The following is a 21,549-nucleotide window of genomic DNA, read 5'->3' on the forward strand; positions in this document are numbered from 1 at the left end:
CCCATTGAGAAATGGGAAAGACGTTTAAAGAAATGGCATATTGTTCAGGATCAGAGGATTAATTCATAAAAACATGTCAGTTGGTAAATTGAAAGTTTGTTAAATTTGAATAAGGTTTGAGAAAATCTTGTGTGGAGGAAAATATTAAATAAATTCAAAGAGTTCACCTCCATTAGGCTTGTCAAGTCTGAAGCTTGTCAGATTACATATGACATTTGAAAGATCTTCAAAAAAAAAAGAAAATCATCATTAATGCATTATGAACTCTGACTCTTATGAGCGACAGGAGTTGATGGACAACAGATGGCAACCAGTTACGGGCAAAAATACTGCATACACTGAGGTACATAGGAGAACTGACATATGAAAAAGTCGGGCGGGTAATCTTTTTTTCTTTAAGTTGGAGTCACTAACACACACACAATTGGGGGGGGGGTTCAAATACCTCCCCCGACAAGATTATAGTGCTTGTTTGCAGAGAAATGGGCAAAAACCCTTGCAAAGAAAAAAAGATGAATCCCCTCTCCCCCTTGAGGAAATACTTTGTATCTGTGTATGCCAGCAAGGATGTAGCGGGGGGGACTTGGGGGGTCTGCCCCCCCCCCCTGAAATGTGAGAAAATGACTGAAAAAAGGGAAAAAGATGGTCAAATCTATTGTTCTATCACTTTGGTTCCCCCCCCAAACAAAATTTCTGGCTACGGGCCTCTATGCCAGTGGTCATGGGTGGAGATATGGGGTGCACCCCCCCCCCCCAAAGCATCAATGATGGAGCTGACTGATCTAATGTATATGTATATATATTGGCATCATCATCATCCCCCAGCTTTCATTATCTTGCCTTCCCCCCCCCCCCGCCTATGGCCAGAGCCGGTTGTTTATTTCAAACTTTTCGAAGATTGAGACTTTTGGTACTTATACTTTCCCCTCCCTAATGCATCACTGTAGCCAATAAAAGATGATGTCACTCTCAGCTATCCACACGAAGGTTTTCAACAGTTGGCTGATGAGAAGATGAATTTAAGAAAGAAAATTCAACTGCCCTATACCACTAGACTACAAAGGCAACAAATCTCAATCTTTACAGCCTAACCTAACTCAGGCTAAAGCTCAAAATTACTAACATGCCACCAGATGGCAACTTATTCAAGCATGATATAACTCTCTGCTAAAAACCATACATGAAGATGAATTTAGGAAAGATTGAGATTTGTTGTCGTTGTAGTCTAGGGGACTCACCTGGCAAGTGAGAGGACCAGGGTTCATCCCCGCAAGGGCAGTTGAATTTTCTTTTTTTCCTAAATTTATCTTTGCATCAGCCAGCTGTTGAAAACCTTCACCTACTGTTTGCCACCCAGTACAACAAACATGGAGCATATCAGTTGGAAAAATACTCCTCTCGCATATTCCAGTTGGCTCCTGTCTGATTCAAGGAGAATCTTGTGGAATTTTTGTCCTGTAAGGAATTGAACAGCTGCAGCAGATTTTTTTTTTTTTTGCCGCAATGTATTTGTTATATAACTAGAAATTTTTATATAGATTGTATAAATGCCAGAACCTATTTGCTGATGTTGCTCAAGCAGCACCAATCCTCTTAATAGAATTTCTTAGCATAAAATTTCATACGCTTAATGGGTGTTTTGGAATATAACTGAGAAAAATTTAATATTGAATAGTTACTAATTTGTTTGCATGTTGATTTTGCCTCACCATCAAAGAGTGTGATGCAAGCTTCCAGCAAAGAAAGAAATGTCAAATATGTCCCCTGGCGAGTAAAAACCCAGAGCATACTTTATTGTATTTTAGGAGCCGTTTCTGTAGTGAATCATGAGCTGAACAATAATTCTCAACTAATTTATTACGGAACAATATTTACAACTCATTCCCGGCATGTTGTCATTCCCTTGAAGTGTTGCCACCTTCGTACAACATAATACTGCTTATTTTCTGGTGTTGCCAGATACATAACAATTCTCCCACACTAAATTAAGACATGATTAATGATAAACACAATCAAAAGTTAGACACAAGAATCAACATTTGGTGATGAACAGTCACAAGTTCAATCTTTGAACTGGTTCTCTGGAGCATGTTGAGCGTCTCAGTTGAGTAGTCCGAGCTGGAGGAAAAATAGTTCTTGTTGATCGAGGAGTTGCATTTGAAGTTTGCTCTGTTTCAGTAGAAGCATCTACCATAGATAAAATCTTGTGTTGGCAAATTGCAGGAATCTCTCGTTGACTCGTTCTGGTCATGAGGAAATGTAATAGACTGGACCATACGGTTTACCATAAAAAGATGCACACAGACAGATACCTGCAACAGGAGTCTAATTACCATCCTTCCCAGAAGCAAGGTATGATCAAAGCTCTGGTGGAAAGGGCAAGAAGAATCTGTGAGCCAGAACATTTTGGTGAAGAAAAATTACACCTGATTAGGACCTTCCAGGCCAATGGATACTCTACAGGAGATGTATGAGGGCCATATATCTAAAAAACACCTCATGGAAAAGTAGAAGAACTGGTGACCGGAAAAGCATTTCTCCCTTACATTCATAGAGTTACGGACAGAATTGGACAACACCTGAGAAAATTTGGCATCGAGACCATCTTCAAGCCAACCAAAAAGCTAAGTGAATGTCTCAGGTCAGCCAAAGATCAACGGAACGGACTAAAAACAGCTAGGGTTTACCGTATTCCATGCATTTCATGGAGAAGCGTAAATAGACACTACTGAAAGATCGATATTGACTAGATTAGTTGAGCACGAACAAAATTGTAGACTGGATCAGGTTGACAAGTCAGTCGTAGTAGAGCATACCTTGACCAAGGATCACAATATACTATTCGCGAACACCCAAAGGGCTATCCAATGACATGAGATATTTTTCATGTATTTTTAAAGAAGCAATTGAAATTCAAAAGCACAAGAACTGCTTCAACAGAAAGGAAGAGAGAATGAAAATCAACTGTGCTTGGTTTCCCATTTTAAAAATGATGAGATTGAAACCCGAGCATTATCCAGAGCTCTTAGTAACAACTTCGGCTAATGGGGGAAAATCTGGCTGAACAGACCAATCCCGACAAGGCAGTGCAACTCAAGCAGGGAGAAGGCGTAAGTAGTATCCTTTTGCCTGCCGTTATGTAATTCTTGAAAATGTTGGCCACTCGTGCAAACAAAATGTTGAAAGACAAAAACTGTACTTCACGTTGGCCAAAAACCCCGAAAATTTTTTAATTTAATTTTAATATACATACTGCATTTTCTTAGTGGTATAATGTGTTAAAAGTATAATTGAACCAAGAAAATTGAGGATAAAAAAAAGGACATGCAGTCACCACATGAACTACAGTGATGACAATGTAGCCTATATAGGGATGCCCTTCAAGCAACGTAAATCATTTTTGACCTCCAAAGACCATAGACAGAATATGGGCTCTACCAAAATACCCTTCAGTGGCACCTAAAGTCTCTGTCAATTGCTTTGGCAAGAGAGTGCATGACACATATGGAAGAAACCAGCAGATTTTTCATTTTCCTCCTTGTTCAATATTTACAAAAACAGTCGGAAAAGTTCATGGAAGATATTTTCATCAATGAGAAATTAATTCTGTAGGTGTTTGGCCGTTTGCTACAAAACACTGTGGGTACAAAAACCCCTGGCTATAAAGCCACTGATTTTTTCATGAAATCTTTGAAAAGTTCTTTATTGCAATAGTGAATCCTAATTTAGTTATTTTTCCCTTGAAGCATGCACTTGAAACCTTTTCATGCACATGCTTGTAGACTTTGATGATGAAAATATATATATATATATATATATAATTTCTGAATGAAATACAATATTTCTTGAATATTTTCATCATCAAAGTCTACAAGCATGTGCATGAAAAGGTTTCAAGTGCATATATATATAGGGCAATTATCGCCTAAGTTCCTAATATCACCTACCACGGTTTCTTCTTGATTAATACTGGTAGCCACTACTGGAACTATAAAGCTTTCCCTTTCAGTTGTTGTTTGTGGAAACTAGACGCACCTGTGTTGTTTTTCTTTTCTCTGGGAATTTTTTCTTATTTTCGTGTATGATGAGTTAATAAACACGTTTCATTACTTTTAGTATAATCAATGAAGTTCAAGTGATAGCATTATATCATTTGAGGCAATGATAGCAACCGTAACAGGCTCAGCACGGATCATGGCCTCAAAACTAGTGAAAATAGTGACCAAAATGTTCAAAAAAGAGACCAAATAGTGACCAAATTGTTTAAAAATGACCAAATAGTGACCAAAATAATTTTAGACAGAGACCAAATGGACATTGAATTTTGATTATTACCAAATTGAATGAATTGAAATTGAATTTAGTTTTTACTAAACTTTGTATTTCAATGGAACTCACTGAAATTGGGTTTTTTTTACATAGTAGTGTGAAAAAAAAATCAAACTCAATCGCATTCTGCTAACCAGAAAAGTTTTGAATAACTTATCAAATTTATCAACAACTATGTGTGAGAGAGTAACATTACATCCTTTTTAAGTAACAGTAGCAATGCCTTTCCCCCATGTTGCTTTCCACAATCCATCTTAAAATCAATTTAAGCAGGAAAAACTTCAAAAACTGCAGGAAAAAATTTTCACATCCAAAGAAGGAAAAAATAATGAAATAACACAAAATTTAATGAGAGAATTTGTTCCATCTACATTCAAGTGGATTTCTCATTCATGTTATGCTATGAATGACAGTATACAAAATGTACTCTAACTTTTTTTAACTAGTACAAATTTTATTTACATGCCTAGGTTTGTATTCCAACAAATTTTAAGAAATTTACTATAATGATTTAAAAAAAAACCCTATAAAATTACATTTTTACGATATTATTTTAAATTATTAAATTAAAATATTACTTAAATTACTGAATTAAATAAATTAATAAATTGAATAAAGTATTTAAATTATTAAATTAACTAAATTATTTTAATTATTAGATTAACTAGATTTTAATTATTAAATTAACTAGATTTTAATTATTAAATTAACTAGATTTTAATTATTAAATTAACTAGATTATTTTAATTGTTATACGTTGAGGGAGGACAATCCACCCCCCACCCCCCCACCCCGCCAGCGCCAATGGCAGAGCCTACTGATGCATACATGATGTATATCAATTGTCATCTGCTGCACCCCTAAGACCTTCAAGTCTATGGCTGGACTGGGAAGGGTGGGGCACCAAAATAATAAGGCCCTTTGTGAGGGAGAAAATAAACCAGTTTTGAAATTGTTTGGTTTGAGAGAAAAATTTGTAAATACTTATTTTCCTTTTTTTTGCACACAACATACACCCCTGCAAAAAAAACATTTACTCCTTTACCCAGAAACAGTATAATTTTGGCCCCTCAACCCCTAATTTTTAACAGAAAAAGACTCCGCGGCAAAGCTGCATTAAGAGTCTATCTTTCAAGCGGCTTTGCTCCGCGGCCTCTTCCGGTAAATTTCCCATGAACCTTGTAAGCACCAACGTGGCGACTTTTTTCAGCGCCAATCAATCGCCGTTTTGCGGCGGTCAATTCAAAATGGCTGACAAAGGGCACATAAAATTACAAAAAAATATATAATTTATGATATGAATCAACCTAATATGCGAAAATCGATAGAAATATATCGGGAAATACGGAAAATTAGGATAAAATGAACACAAAAATCGAATCAACGACCAGTGCCGTCTTAAGGCATGGGCCCAACCGGGCACGGTCTGGGGGCCTCACAAAAATGAGATCTGGTTGAAATTTTCGAGAATGTTTGGTAGGGCCTCCGAAAAATCAATTGGCCCGGGGGCCCATGATACACTTAAGACGGCCCTGTCAACGACATACGGGGTTTATAAATGCGGTTGATACAGAGTTTATGAATGCTGCTGTCAGGGTTACCTATTTTAGCGCGAAAAAAAGTCCCCACGTTAGGTCCAACTCCTCCCGTAATTTTCAACTAACAAAAACAGTGAATTTGCCCCCCCCCCCCACCCGAGGCTCCCGATTTACCGTGGCCGTAATACGATATTTTTTTCTGGAGGGGAAACGTAATTTTACTGCCCTTGACTGTGAAATTCGATAATTTTGCAAATAAATTTAATTGCCTTTTCTTAAATATACCATTCCATCAAAAATGTCGTTCGAGGCATTGCCCCCCGCCCCGGTTTTGGATCTGATCACGGTATGTAGCAACCCGGGCCACAAGTACGAACGAAAATTTACTTTCGCCCAGGGCCGGTATCCATTTTTTTAACGGAAAAAGAGTAAACTCGGCACCCTTCCTCGTTCAACACCTGTGGAATGAGACCCCGCCCTCTCCTAGTGCGGTCATAACAGCGACTCGAGACAAAAACGCTTTAATAACTTTCGAGGTCTAAAAAGGGGATTGTTTTACACAACACCAATATTAAGTCAACAATCGGTATCGTGAAGATGCTCTAAATTAAGTTATGGCCAGAAGCGGATAAAAGTCGGTTGTTGACGGCCCCGGGCATAAAAAAAAAATTAATATTAGGCCCCTTAAATTAGGAAAAAAAGTGTAAAGTAGGGGTCAGAGGCGTGCTCGGTGTGCCCACCGTTAAATCCGCCTCTATTTACGGCTCGCATGCACGTTAACTGAGTTTTTATCAGCCTGATGACCAATTTTCATCTGATTTGGAAACCCTTGTGTTAAACTAAATGTTGAATTGCAGGATTCTGTGATCTTTTCATAAACAGTTCTCCTTTCGATCATACCTGGGGCTACGGTTTCTTGCTGAGATTTAAATCCAGTTAGAAAAATAGTACGAATTTTATTTCTAGATAGATCGCGATTTTCAGTCGGATGATTTTTTTTATTGTAAGTAAATTCAAAATACTTGCGAGCTTCTTTAACCTTGCCAACCTACAAGAGTATTCTCCAAAGCGTATTAATAATACGCTTTATGCGTATTAATAGTACGCATCTTTAATACGCGCGCTTTGGTATTCTCCCGCTCCGCGTAAGTTAGTTTCTGCACGGGCTAAATCGTCATTTCAAATATTAAAAAAAAAATTAACAAAAGTAACGATAGAACAAACAACAAATTTAACTTGCTCGATGCTCCAAGAAAGGAATTCGGCCCTTAGGACTAAAACTTTTTAAAACAAATGAAATAAAGGAGCGATTTTAAAATAAGATGAAAATGAAAAAACGAGTGAGCACGCGTGGGGAAATAAGAAAGAATGGTAGTAGGGGGGGGGGGAATTCTTTGTTGTAAGTACGCCTTTTACGCTATTTTTTCCGACAGGCTTTTCCATAAAATGACTCTTTAACCAAGGAGCTTTCTTTCCAAGAGCCTTGAAATCAAGTTATGCTGACGTCACACGGTATGCTCCCGGGAAGATAAGACACCTTCCTGTACAGGGGTTCTACCAAAGCCTCCTAGATACTACTTTCCTAGGTACTTCTAGGAGGCTTTGGTTCTACGGGAAGGGAGCTAACGATCGTAGTTCAATGAAGGGAGGGAGAAAATTAGCGACCTTCAACCTTTTAAAGTTCTTCCTTGAAGAAAAGAAAAACACTGACAGCAGAAAAGCGTGCGAGACCGAGGTTTTTTTGCTAAAAACAGTGGAAAAAGTGACCTGGGCCTGAAAATACATAATAAAAGTGACTAGTTTCTAAAAAAGTGACTTTTAGTGAAAAACGTGACCCGTGCCGAGCCCTGCAGGCTACATTTTGGTGTAGTTTGTTTCTTGATTTGCGATTCGATTCCGAGGGTAGAAGCCACCATGTTTGAGAGTTAGGTTGTTCCCAATATTGCCTACTTGAGTGTGCCCATTATCGCCCTAGACAATATTACAAACACTTTTGAAGTAGGTTTTTTTTTTTTCAAATGTCACATAGAAAGACGTGGAACAAGATTAAAATGAAAGAGATGTAAAATAGCGGTGAAAAATAAAGAGATGGGACTATTGAGAAAGCATTGAAAGCTTAAAGTACCAGGATCTACATTAAAAGACTACGTAAAAAAACCTAAAGATGAACTTCAAAAATTACTTGATGTGCCACTAGGACGAAGGCCTTTTTTCATCTCCTTATGTAGAAGATCAATTTGTTGAGTATGATTTACAAATGGATAAAACTTATTATGGACTTAGGACAAAGGATGTAAAAAGGATGGAATTTCGAAAAACTTGCCATTAGCAATAATTTACGCCACCCATTTTCTAAAGAAAAAAAAAATGAAGGTATATAGGAAATGCCTCCCTCTTTTTTTCAACAGATACCCTGACTTGTCTCTGGAAAAGAAAAAAAAGGGAAAAGCATATCACTTGGAAAGTTCATCAACTTCTGGCAAGACACTGGCAAAAAACATCAGGTAAAGCTCTAAAGGAACCAGTTCTAAAAAACACAAATCGGAAAAACAGAAGAAAGAAGATCTCTTCAGAAGATGAAGAACCTCCATATGTGTCAACTGATGACAAAGCTGTTGTGGCGAATATGATAATGATGTCCAATGCTCAATTTGTGGAGGATTTTACTCAAATGATTGTCATGGAGAAACATGGTTAAAATGTTTGATATGTGACAAATGGTCCTACGAAAAATGCGATAAGAGGAAAGTAAAGAAAACATAACATTATGTATGTTTAATACATAACAGTACATTATGTTTGTGTGAAATGCTCTTAAGTTTTTTTTAATGTTCTATTTAGGAAAAGTTTTAAAAGGGTACATTAATTATATTTCTAATAGTACAAAAAACTGTCTTTCCTGATTTTCATGTTTAATAAACAAAGTATAATCATAACATAAATTAAACTTTATTTCAACCCATTTTAGATATAGGCGATATTAGGAACATATAGTGGGTGATATTGGGAACACTTTTTTTTGCGCGTGTTAAAACTATCTGTTAGAACTGTAATTCAGTTTATTTTTAAATAATAGTCTAAACCAGCGGTTCTCAACCTTTTTTTAACTCGCGAAGCCCTTTTCAGTATATAATTTCTATGGCGGAGCCCTGTTTGACTCGAGGAGCACTTTTTTTGTGTAAAATTTTTATGGCAGAATCTGTAGGCCTCTTTCTTTTATTTGTCTATCAAATTCACTGATTTATTTCATTTTTCTCGAGTCACTGCGGAAGCCCTGGGAAGTGCACACGGAGCACCAGTTGAGAAACGCTGGTGTAGACAAGTGAATAGAACAATTTTTACACAAATTGCACATGAATGAGTCTTGTAATTAAAATAATGACTTAAGTGGGGGATATTTGGGCCCCTACACTAAGCATCATTCTACTCACTTTCTTCAAATCATCTTCCCAAGGTTTAAAGCCAGAAAAAATACCAGAATCTACAATAGCCATTTCAGTTTCTTTATCACCAAGATATCTGTTGAAATAGATATAAAAATAGTATATTTAACTTATGTATGATGATTGATTGAAAATGTAGAAAAATATAATATCTAAAAAAATCTCAACATACAATGTTGAATAATGTTCCCTCTAAGCTATGTGAGTTTGCAGCTGTGCATGGTTAAAATGACTGTGCACACAAAATCACTATACACAGTAGAGTAAATAATTCATGGTTACAGATAATTAAAGCTGGTGGAATTTTTTTTGAATTCCTGCTTAGAACTTCTCTCTTTTTTGTGTTTTTCACCAAAAGCAACAAATGATAGTGATTTCAGTTTGAAGGGATCATGACAGGGACTGAGGGGGGGGGGTCTTTACACTTAGGCTGTCTTCAGCAGAACTTCAAGCCGAAAATTTTCCATAGGTCCCTCTATAGTAAATTTATAGTATAAAATAACTAATAATATTCATGTTGAGCCCCTGTTAGCCTCCACTATAATGAAGCCATGGATCTTGGCAGCCCTAATCTGAATTTTTTTTACAAACACCTTTGCCAGCCCCATCTAGTTGAGCACAGAGTGAATATGAAATAGATGCATTTACAGATGTACTGAGCCTTAAAGTGTAAGTTTGACCCAAATCATTAACATATTTGTAGATGTCCTTAATAATCAATTATGTAATATTTTAAAATTTTTCACAATGTTTTTAATTGATAACAGCACTGTACTGTACACAAGACACTCAAACTGGATAAATAATACCCTAGAATTTTTCAATAGTGGTTATATTGTTTGTTGACAAAAAATAAGATTTCATTCTTTGCATATTTCTTTCTTGTGTCTCATTTTACAGTGCAGCATCAATGTATGTCATTGTATATTTTATTTCTCAAATGTTTCTTAATATCAATATTACATAAGGTAATATTTTTAACTCACTATGAATACATTAAATACTGAATACAGGGGGTTCTCAAACTTTTTTCCACCTGCGACGAACCTTTCTCTAATACAAATACAACGCCACAACAGGCAAAATGCCCAACGAGGTGGCTGATAAAAAGATGCCCATAAAAATATGGATGTCATCAAAAAAATTTCAAAAAAAAACAGCAACCCAATTAAAAATGCAATTAACACAAATTATAAACAATATATACACATGATAAAATATTATACAATGCCCATAAAGAATACTTATGGTTGTCTTATTCTAAGAATGGATAGCTTCTCGATTTACCCCTACATGTTTATTGTATTTATTTTTAAACGTGTCAATTGTATTACAATTTACTACCTCCGGGGGTAAGCTATTCCATTTATTAACAACCTTATTAGAGAAAAATTCCCTGCAACACCATAACCTTGCATTGTCCCTCACCAATCGATACTGGTGTCCCCTTGTAAAAGCAGTCGATTGGCGGTGTACTAAAAGTTCATGGTCCATCCTATCCATCCCATTGAAAATTTTAAACACTTCGATCATATCTCCTCGACACCTGCGTTCATGCAATGTAAACATATTCAAAAAATGAAGTCTCTCTTCATAACTCAAGCCCTGTGTGCCAATAAGGACACTCGTAGCTCTTTTCTGCACCCCTTCAACCAAGTCTATGTCCCTCTGTAGGTATTGTCTCCAAAACCTTAGAGCATGCTCCAGTCCAGGACGAACTAATCCTCGAAAAAGCGGAAGAATGACTTTAGGAGAACGCGAAGGAACCTTTTTGAAAATGAGACCAAGCATTCTATTCGCTTTTTTGACCACCGCTGAACAATGTTCAGAAAACCTAAGTCGCTCGTCAATGAGAATTCCCAAATCGGTGACCCTAGTTGCGTCCGGAATAGTGACACCATTCAACTCGTAAGAGAACCGTGGGTTGTTCGAACCAAAATGAGCGACCATGCACTTATCAATGCTAAACGTCATGCTCCATTCATTTGACCATGCTGCAATCCTGTTTAAGTTGATCTGGAGCAACTCCCTATCGCTTTCATTCCCGATTACCCCCATTAGCTTCACATCATCTGCGAATTTGCTAGTAATCCCATCGATACCCTGATTGAGTTTATCGATAAAAAGTGAAAAAAGTATGGGGCCAAGGACACTTCCTTGAGAAACTCCACTTGTGACATCTGTCCAACCAGAGAATTCCCCGTTCACCATAACTCGTTGCGACCTATCTCTTAGCCACGATTCTATCCAATTCAGCAAGTTGCCCCCACACTTATCTGAGGCTCCCCAAAGCAGTTTAAAAAAAACGCTTTAAAAAAACTTTTGTTAGGGCAGCTACTCTGCAGTGCCCCTGACAAAGGTTGGCAGCACACAGTTTGAGAACCCTGCTGTGAAGAATAGAAAATACGATAACATAAAAGTAAGCTGATAACATAAAAAAGTGGGTTACTTAGACTTGGTCCAGAATTGTATCTAATTAATCATCCAATAATGTGTTTCATTGAAATATCTTCAAAATATATGAAGATTAAATTTGTGAAGTGAAGAATAAAAGTGATAAAACTTACTTCAAACAAATATTAATCCTGCGAATGAGTTTATTATTTTCTAACCCACTTTTTCGTTTCATTCTGCGAACACGACCTGGAAAAAACAATACACAGAAATTGTGATCTGAAAAAAATCATGGAACAAAAATATTCAGTATAAAAATTACTATAAGTATTTTTGAAACTACCTTAAATTTGTACAAATGCAGCAAACATGCACAAAGAATGGTGCACTTTTGAGAGATAAAGTACAAAAACTTGAAGTTGTCTTGAAGCAGATTCAATTTGGATATGAATTATGAATGTTAAATTATAGTTTCTTTTATAGAATTTCATGCCCTCAGATTCATGTCCTTCAAATAACAAATAAATGTTGGATTAACAGCCCATGGGAGGAGATACGGAAGGGCATGGGGGGGCATTGGTCCCCCTCAGCATTAAAGGTAGAGTCTACTGATATAATGTATATGTGCATATATGAATTGACATCATCGTGCCCCCCAGCAATAATGACTATGCCCCACCCCCAGACTTTCAACTCTATCTCCACCTATGTAACAGCCTAAGACCAACAACAAGCAATTAATATTTATTAATACATTTATGTAATTTTAAAGCATTCAAATCTAGCATGTGCTTGCAAATAATGATTGATTGCATTGCCACATCAAATTTGACCACACAGTTCAACTGCAAAAACACAATGAATAACAATTCATATGGATAGAGCTTCTTAATTCATCTCATTATAAGCATCGTTACCCTGATCAAGTTTATCTATAATAAGTGAAAAAAGAATGGAACCAAAGACACTTCCTTAAGGGACCCCACTTATTACACCCGTATAATCCAGAAAATTCTCAGTTTACCATAACCCCCCGTGATTTATCTCGCAACCATAATTCTATGCAATTCAACAAGTTGCTCCCAATACCAATCTTATGTAAAAGCTTTAAGATTTTACCATGTTGGACTAAATAGAATGATGCCAATTCATATATATATATATATGTATCCCATCAAAAACATTTCATGTAAAAACTGAAACCAAGTCTCGAGATTCTTTAGCTGTAAAAAGTGATATCTGATGTAGAGCCAAGTCTAATGTCGTTATTAACTGTGACACTTTGATTCACAAATCACCCCAAGCTTGTACATCTTTAGTTGAAAAACATTTTGGGACTTGGCAATTATGCAGCACAAGAATGTGTCGGCCATGGTTAAGTTTTATTATTCACGCCATTAATCAAATTGCATCAAATACTGTTTATGTAAGGATATCTGTACTTTTAGCATTGACTTAATTTTACATAACATAGTAAGATTTAATATGTGCTGCGTGATTGCCAAGTCCCAAACTGTTCTTCAACTAAAGGTGCACAGGCTTGGGGTGATTTGTGAATCGAAGTGTCACAGTTAATAACAGCATTAGACTTGGCATCAGATATCACAACTTTTTACAGCTAAAGAATCTTGAGACTTGGCTTCAGTTCTTATATGAAATGTTTTTGATGGGATTTCACTTCTTTTTGCAAGTACCGTAGTTCTCTTTTTTGATGTTGCGTACTCTTTTGACACTGTTTTATTATTTTTTAAAATTATATTCTGTACATTGTTTCACCATACATAGTTGTAAGGGCTTCTTACTATGGTGACAGCATGATCTGTATTTTAAAGGATATTTGAATGATTTTTCTGTCCCTATCCTAGTTTTAAAAATTCCAGCCTAATTTCCTTCGTTACTCTTCCCTTGAATTTGTCACCCTGTCTAATAACCCGTTTAGCCTCCCCCCACTCCTGCAAGTGCAACTGTGTTTCTAAGTCATTCTTTTGATCACTCGCATGCTCACACTCTTAATCACTCTTTTAGACATTTACATACTTGCGCACTGTTTTGGTCATTCACATGCTTGCACACTATTTTGATCACTCACATGCTTACACATTGTTTTGGTCACTTACTTGCTTTCACACTGTTTTGGTTACTCACATGCTTGCATGCTGTTTAGGCCACACACGCTCTATGTTACTCTTTCGGTTGCTCACTGGTTCCTTGCATTATGGGTCACTCTTTTGATCATTTACACTTTTACACTTGCTCTATGCCATTTTTTTGGGTCATTCACATGCTTTCACACTCTCTAGGTCACTCTTTTGATCATTTATATGTTTGCACATGCTTTAGATCATTCTTTTGGTCATTCACATTCTTGCACATGCTCTAGGTCATTCACTGACCTGGTCCTTTGCTCTGTAGGTCTTTTGGTCATTCATTACTCTGTTGGTCATTCACATGCTTGCTCAAGCTCTAAGTCACTTTTTTGCTCACTCCTGTTCTTTCAAACTCTCTAGGTCACTTTTTGGTTGCTCACTGATCTATTCCCTAGCTGTCTGGGTAGATGCCGATTTATTGAGCCATTATACAATATTATACAAATTTTGCCACCCTTCACTTATTCTACTAATTTTCTTGGACACTCATTCCTCGAATTGGCTGCACTTCTGAATTTGCTGCCCTAGGATATAGCCCGCTAAGCCTCCCTGTAAATATGCCATTGGCGTATTTCATTGTAGCTCAGTTGAATTGGTAATATTTACTAAAGTCGTGGACAAAGATAATATGCGGAACTTATTATTATATTATTATATAACTGTGAAAAAAATTTGTGTATGCCCATCTCATATTTTTGTCATGCATAACAAATATTGTACGTACATTTTAAAATTTTACAAGTACATTTTTTATCCCAAATTCAGATTGTTTTTCATTATTTTTACGCTTTTGATCCTCTTCTTTAGAGATGATATCATCCGAAAAATTCACAGGGGAAAACATTTCTAGTATGTTTTTTGGATTTATTTTTGTCCATGAAATAAAATTAGATAGTATATTTCAACAAAAATGGGTGATTTTAGAAAAATATATCTGTGATAATAGTGCTATAATAAATGAAATTTTTAAGTTTGAAATTAATACTGAATTCATATATTGACACAGCACTAAACCAACATCACTGTCGATTTATGTGAAAACCCTTTTTCCCCCATCATCGGCAAATTCAAACAATTTCAACTATAGTTGGCAACTTGCAATCATTTGGCGAAAATTGGTAATATCCCGAATTTTCCCATAATTCTGATCCTGGGAGGAATTTTTAGGATTTTTAGATTTTTCCTTGCTTTGTATCCTAAACACTATCTTCATACTAAATTTTATGTTCCTAGGGCTGCTAGAAGTGCCTGGGATTTCGGATGATCGGTGAGTGAGTGATTCAGTCAGTGGCAAAATAACAAAACTTTGAGTTTACATTTCTCAAGAACTGCGGTTGTTAAAAAAATGAAATTCAGAAGATTGATTGAATTTCTAAAATACTCTAGATATGCCAAATTTCAAGTCTCTGAGAAATTTCAATACAGAGATATGAGGGTCTCAAAAGTACCTAAGTTGCTTCCAGAAAAGGATGTTATGACCGTGCTTGTTTTGCTCAACTTGGCGTCCCCAGAAAGGATCGAAGTTCAAATTGCCATTGCAAAATTTTCACTTTTTCTTCGCCCTTCATGAAAATTGTATGATAATTTTCATTTATCCGGGCAACGTGTGCTACAACCATCTCGTACCGGTTAAAACCCAAATACCATCCAAGGTTGTGTATGTTTCCATACACCCATGAAACCTGGTAGAATTCTCCATTTTTTAAATTGTGAACACTAAATAAATACCGCCTTAAAGAAGGCTCATAAAAACTAGATTGAATGAGCATGCTCATTGTGTTAAAAATCAAGAATGTGAAAAATCGACCATCACCGCTCACTGCTGGCAAGAGGGCCATAGATTCAAATTTCAGGAAGCAGAAGTCTTCCACAAAGTAAAGTCCACAGCTGATTTAGACTTCTACGAAGGCACATATATATTCGGGCCTTCGAAAATAAATTAGTAAATGACAATAAATCAACACCACTGGTCACAGCGCTGTGTCTGAAGTTCATTATGAGCAGGAATTGTAAGAAAATTGGAATAGACCAATCGGATAGCTCCATTTCACAAGCAGCCAATAGAAGACTTACACACAGGTGCTCAGTTTCATTCTGGTCACGACATTTGCCTTGGACAGATGTACATTTTTTTTCTGCTGAGCAACCGAGAGTTAAGATTTGGTATCAATCCAAGTGGGATCCTTGGTCAGCGTGATATTTATATCCTCTGACGATGACACCCATAGTGCGTCGAAATGCAAATAAGAAGTTTTAATTTTTACTTATATTTGCCTTTTTCGTTGATGATTTTTCTGATTATTGTTAGGCAAGGTTTATCCATTCTTCCAATGCATGTAGTTTCAATATCCCTATTCTGTATGTTACACTCTTGAGCTTGCAAACATGATTTCATGTAAATCAAAACTCCACTCCCTTTCCTGCCAGATATGTTTTGAAAAAACTATCATCCCCATTGTTTGACCAAGATGCTGTGATGGCTACTAAGTCTAGGCCCTCCACAGTTATTAAAGTTTTTAAAAAAATCTTTCTTATTGCCCAAACTCCTGACGCATTTAGTAGCACACATTTTAATTTGGTGTGATTTAGTGTGAATCGAGAAGTCATCCAAGTCAGAGGTGGATAATCCCTGTTTAATATAGCTTCCGTTAGAGATTACTGTATAAGTAAAATAATTGTAAAAATTTATCATATTTACTTTTTTCCCCTGAATTCACTATCAATGGCACTTCTTTATTTTCTGATGAATGCATTCGGTTCCGTGGATCAAAATCAAAATTTCTGTCATTAGGTGGAGCATCTGAGAAGAGAAAATATCACATGATTGAAAATGAATGCATAAATTCTCATATATATATATAAGACTGTATCATAACAGACTGTGCACTCTGGGGGACAGTCTGATTTTGTTTGACACTATTTTGAAGTTAATTTATCCAACAATATTTTGATGTATGAATTAATGTATGATTGAGCGCTATACTCTACATTAGTGTTTCTTTTTTTTTATCCATGTCTCCCTGCCCCTTTGTACATATTTTCTCGTGTTTCCTTGTCTTATTGTTAGGCCCTCTCGACTTATCGAAGAACAAGACACTCACTACATATTTCACTCAGTAAATTTATAGTGAACAAAAATTTTATAAATTAGGTTGGTCTCTGGACCCCTGGGTTCTCGAGTTTATTGAGCTTCACTACACTCCACTGTTGTTGTCCTCTAATTGTCCTGGTTCTATTCAAGGCTGTCTCAAAACATGGTCTCATGGGCAAAGTGTTGTTCTAGGGGTTCCGTACTTAGCTAGAAGTAACAGCTTACAGCAGGGGTCATCAATTTTTCAGACACAATGGGTCAACTTCCCATGAAGCCCACAGATCACCAAATCTCGTGATTTAGTGACATCTTAATAGAAGTGGCCAATAGGGCCCAGAGTTGAACCCAGAGAAAAATAATTCAAGACTCTTATTTGTTCTGAAATTATTTTTTTTTTTATCAATAAACAAATTTTGATTAGTCCTCTATGATATAATTCTTTTCACTAATTCTGAAAAAGTTTGATTAATTACTGATTAATCAATTAAGAGATTAATTTTAATCTGAAATCACTTTAAATGATTCTTTAATTATTTATTTTTTTAATTCTGAAATTATTTTCCTTCTCAAAATATCTTGAAATCATTTCTCTTTCAATAATTATACAATCATACTTTTGTTAATTGTGAAATGATTTCTATCAGAAATGGGTTGAAGACCTCTGGCTTACAGTCTTCCATATTTACGCTTACTTACTTTTGAAAAATAATAGTATCAGATCTAATCTAGTGGTCACTGCATCCTTTGGCGGTCATACTTTAGCCCGCTCTCATGTTATTTCTGAAATGCTATTAATTCAATTATTTATTATATATTATTTTATTATTATTATCTATTATTTATTATTGTATATTTTTTTTACTCTGTTTCTTATTATTTTATTATTAAGCATTTTTGTGTCTTTTTATCAGTACTAAATTCATTCAACTTAAATTTTATATCTAAGCAAAGAAAAAGACATAGTTAACCTGTTTTGAGAGAAAAAAAACTTTTTTTATTTCAGAGTGTCTTCTTGCATAATAGTAATTATAAGATTTCGTTCAAAAAAATTTGAACCTTCTTTCTGTTGAAAAATTTTTGTTCAAAATAATCTGATGAAAAAAAATCATTCATATACAGGGCTTGACAAATCCCAGGCACTAGGTCACCATGGTGACTAAGAAATTGACTTTGCAGCCTAATCTTTTTATGTATGGTAACTAAATTGAAGTCTGAAGACAGTACAGAATTATCAGAAATTATGTCGACTTATCTGCCATCATGGAAGAGGTCCTGGACAAGTCAGAATACACATTTTTGGACGAATTTTGTTGGGGGGAATCTTGGCACCTTATTAATGAAAGAATAGTGCTATATTATAGTGAATTCACAACTTAATTTCAATGTAGACTGAGAAATTACACTTTCAGAAAATATTCTGATATATGCCCTCAGCATTTGATTGACAAAAGCGAGTCTGGGGGTCATGGGGCAAGAGCTTTTTTTTTTTAAGCCCCTTGAATTTATTTATTTAAAATGTTGCACATGAGTATTAATAAAAATTCTCAATTATTTGGAGACTCTTATTTCACTCTGTACGTTGCAGGACTTAAGTACCCCCTTTCTGTTGAGATGCCACTGTTTTGAAGTGGCAATGCTTGACACAATAGCCGAAACTACTGTTCAAAAGCAGGCATAAGTAAAGTTCAAAAAAATTGCAGTTTATTGCGTTATCAGCATATTCATAATTTTCAAGTCTAACAAGAAAGAGAATTGGGATACATAAAAGAAATATAAAACTATCTATATAAACCTAAGAGTAATCAGTTATTTCAACTTTTTTCCCATTATGATAAGCAGATTGACTATAAAATAGATTTGAACAAGAGATAAATTTTATAAAGCTTATTTACTTCTACCATTTTTTATATTTTATAATGAGTATATACTTAATTAATTTTGTGGGACAACCAGTGGCAGATTAAAGTCGGTCAAGGCCCCGGGCACATAAGAGAATATTGGGCCCCCTAAATTAGAAAAAAGTGAATTTTGTGTTTTTTGGGGCCCTTTAAAAGTCTGGGCTCTAGGCACCCGCCATTAAATCCACCTCTGGAGACAACATACCCTATGGTCTGTGACAACTTGCTCCATATATTGGGTTTGTTATCACACTTGACGAGAAATTTTTAAAAATTTATATTTCATGTAAAGAGTGATGTTTTTGTATCCACACAAAGCTCTAGTACAAGCCAGTTGTTCAAACTTGATGTAGATATATCAAGCATTTGGATTAGTTTAAATTACTTGCCCAAAATGAAATTTAAAAAAATGTGCCAACCATCCCCGGTCTCCCCTATCCTGTTTAAAAATCTTTAAATTTTTCAAAAACATTTGGTAACATATATTTCATATTTTCAAAATGTTTTACTATAACTATATTAAATTTTGAATAGTAAATCCTCAAGTTTCCTTCCACACTGCTGGTAAGTTATCTTTATAAATCTATTATACTCTGAAATGTGTCTTAAATTCTGTGATTTCAGTACTCTGGGGGAAATTCAATAATATTTTTGGTTACACATTACTAACATAATGACAGATACTGCACATTCAATTAAATTAATTTCAATATACAAATCCTGAACGCAAATTTTGATAATTTCGGTTCTTGTGTGAAGTCAATCAATTAATGGAGTGTTTCTTGGTATATTTATGAATTCTGACTACCATTTAAGAATACCAATGAGGTCTGCCCATTATATCCAATGCCATTATATACCATTACCAAACTTACATCTTGCTGCCTCCTAAATAAAGTTCTTGGACTTTTGCTTAGATCATGCCAATAATAAAAATAACAGCCTGGGCCATTTATAAATTCCACGTTTTTTCATCAATGAAGAGTATACACAGCCATTTGTTTGAATATGACATATGGTCTTGAGTTCAGTCCAATTGCGCTTGCTTATGGTGATGTTATGAGAAGGGTACACGAATCATGTTGCTCTTTTGCAAATAGCTGACTTCCTGAATTCATCTATGAATAGTTTTTCTCAAAATATTCACAATTCTGATATTTTTTATTTCACTAGCAGAGTATTTTTGTTGTAGAGCCAGTCTTAGTATTTATGTCGTCATGTTAACTGGCCACTCAGGTTCTTCCAGGTCTCGATTTTGATTTATAATATTCACCACGTGCTAGCATAGATTGTGCTCTATAGATGCCTAGTTTAAATAGATTTAATTCAATATAAATTTGAGAAACAGATTTACCTTGTGACCTCAGTACCCATATCCACAATACTTTTTTGCTAAAGGACTGAATGGATTTTGGCATGGTGCTTGAGAGAGACTAACAAAAAACACTAACAGTTCATGTAGCAACAATGAGAAGCACCCCACCCCTTTGTGACATAAATCTACATGGCTTATTGAAAATTTGCATAAATTTAATTCTGTAGCTATACTTTTGACGCATGTAAATTATTATTTTTCTTTTTTTCTTTTAAGTTTTAGTTTCTGTGAAACCTTCACCTCATATATTCTAGAATACATAATTTCTGATCTTGAATAAAATTATTTACAAAATCTATATCACTTATTTTTAGTTTTATTACAGAAAATACTGTATGCCTAAACTTTTTTTGCACTATAAAGATATATAATGAGAAGCCCTGAGAAATTTTTCTGCACTGTAAAGATATATAATAAGCAACCCTGTGAGAGAGAGAAATTCAAACTATTGTTCTTATGATAATTGAGAGTAGTTTTTCAGAGATGACCTATGAAAACAAGGATGCATACTGATAGATTTTATGAAGTACATAAATGTTGATACTGATGCTGTGTGTGAGAAATATATACAGCAAATTATGGAGGTACATAAGGATCATTGGAAATAATTGAACATTGAATAATAATAAGAACCCCCATTCAGTAGGAAAATTTATGTCCAACCCAACAAACATAAAGAAACTTTGAATGAGAGACTACCCGAGGTTAAAGATGATGTTGCATTATAGGAAAAGTTACACTGAAACTACCTCTCAAAGTCTAGATAAGGCGAATCTGGTTGAAAGCATGATCAATCTTCTATAAAAACTCCAAACAGAAAATTCTGAACTCAAACCATTCATATCCACCCAATTAAAGGAATACTCGAAAAACTTGAAATATCATAATGAAATAGTTAATGATCTGATTGGATCAATCACTCTTCTGAAAAGTGAGATAAACACAATGAAGCATGATTACTAGATTATTCAAACTAAATACGAGCGGTTGAGGACTGTGATCATGGAATCAAAAACCAAAATGACAGAAATAAAATACTACTGATGTACAAATCTGGAAATAACAAGCATGCCTGAGGTTGAAAAGAATGTGATTGATGTAGTGAAATCTATTTGTGCCAATCTAGAAGGGCCTCAATCAAATAGCTTACTTATCCTGCGCTGGGATAGGTAAGTTATTTACCGGGTACCTACTAACAGAAAAGATTGTTAAAAATTCATAATTTAATTCAGTTCAGTTCTCATCTAAAATAGAGTGTGATCAGTACATTGCAAGCCTTTTTTGCATGTTAACTGGTGGAATTTTGCCCCACTTGATTTTCTATTTGCCCCACC

The 21,549-nt window shown here is 35.3% G+C and overlaps 1 protein-coding gene across 2 annotated transcripts in view; it reads right to left on the minus strand.

Moving 5' to 3' along the window:
• Positions 1 to 21,549, minus strand: part of LOC149065441 (complement C3-like) — a 278,201-nt gene that overhangs the window by 44,942 nt on the left and 211,710 nt on the right. For both annotated transcript variants that reach the window (XM_089253977.1, XM_089253976.1), the window contains 3 exons: positions 16,550 to 16,651; positions 11,878 to 11,953; positions 9,299 to 9,386 (listed from right to left, as the gene is read on the minus strand). In XM_089253977.1, the coding sequence (XP_089110103.1) occupies positions 9,299 to 9,386; positions 11,878 to 11,953; positions 16,550 to 16,651 (266 nt within the window). The remainder of the gene's footprint in view (positions 1 to 9,298; positions 9,387 to 11,877; positions 11,954 to 16,549; positions 16,652 to 21,549) is intronic.

This window comes from Pholcus phalangioides, unplaced genomic scaffold, assembly GCF_987345545.1.
Source record: "Pholcus phalangioides strain wild (caught in Gottingen) unplaced genomic scaffold, Ppha-v1.0 ptg000039l_1, whole genome shotgun sequence".
Classification (NCBI taxonomy): Eukaryota; Metazoa; Arthropoda; class Arachnida; order Araneae; family Pholcidae; genus Pholcus; species Pholcus phalangioides.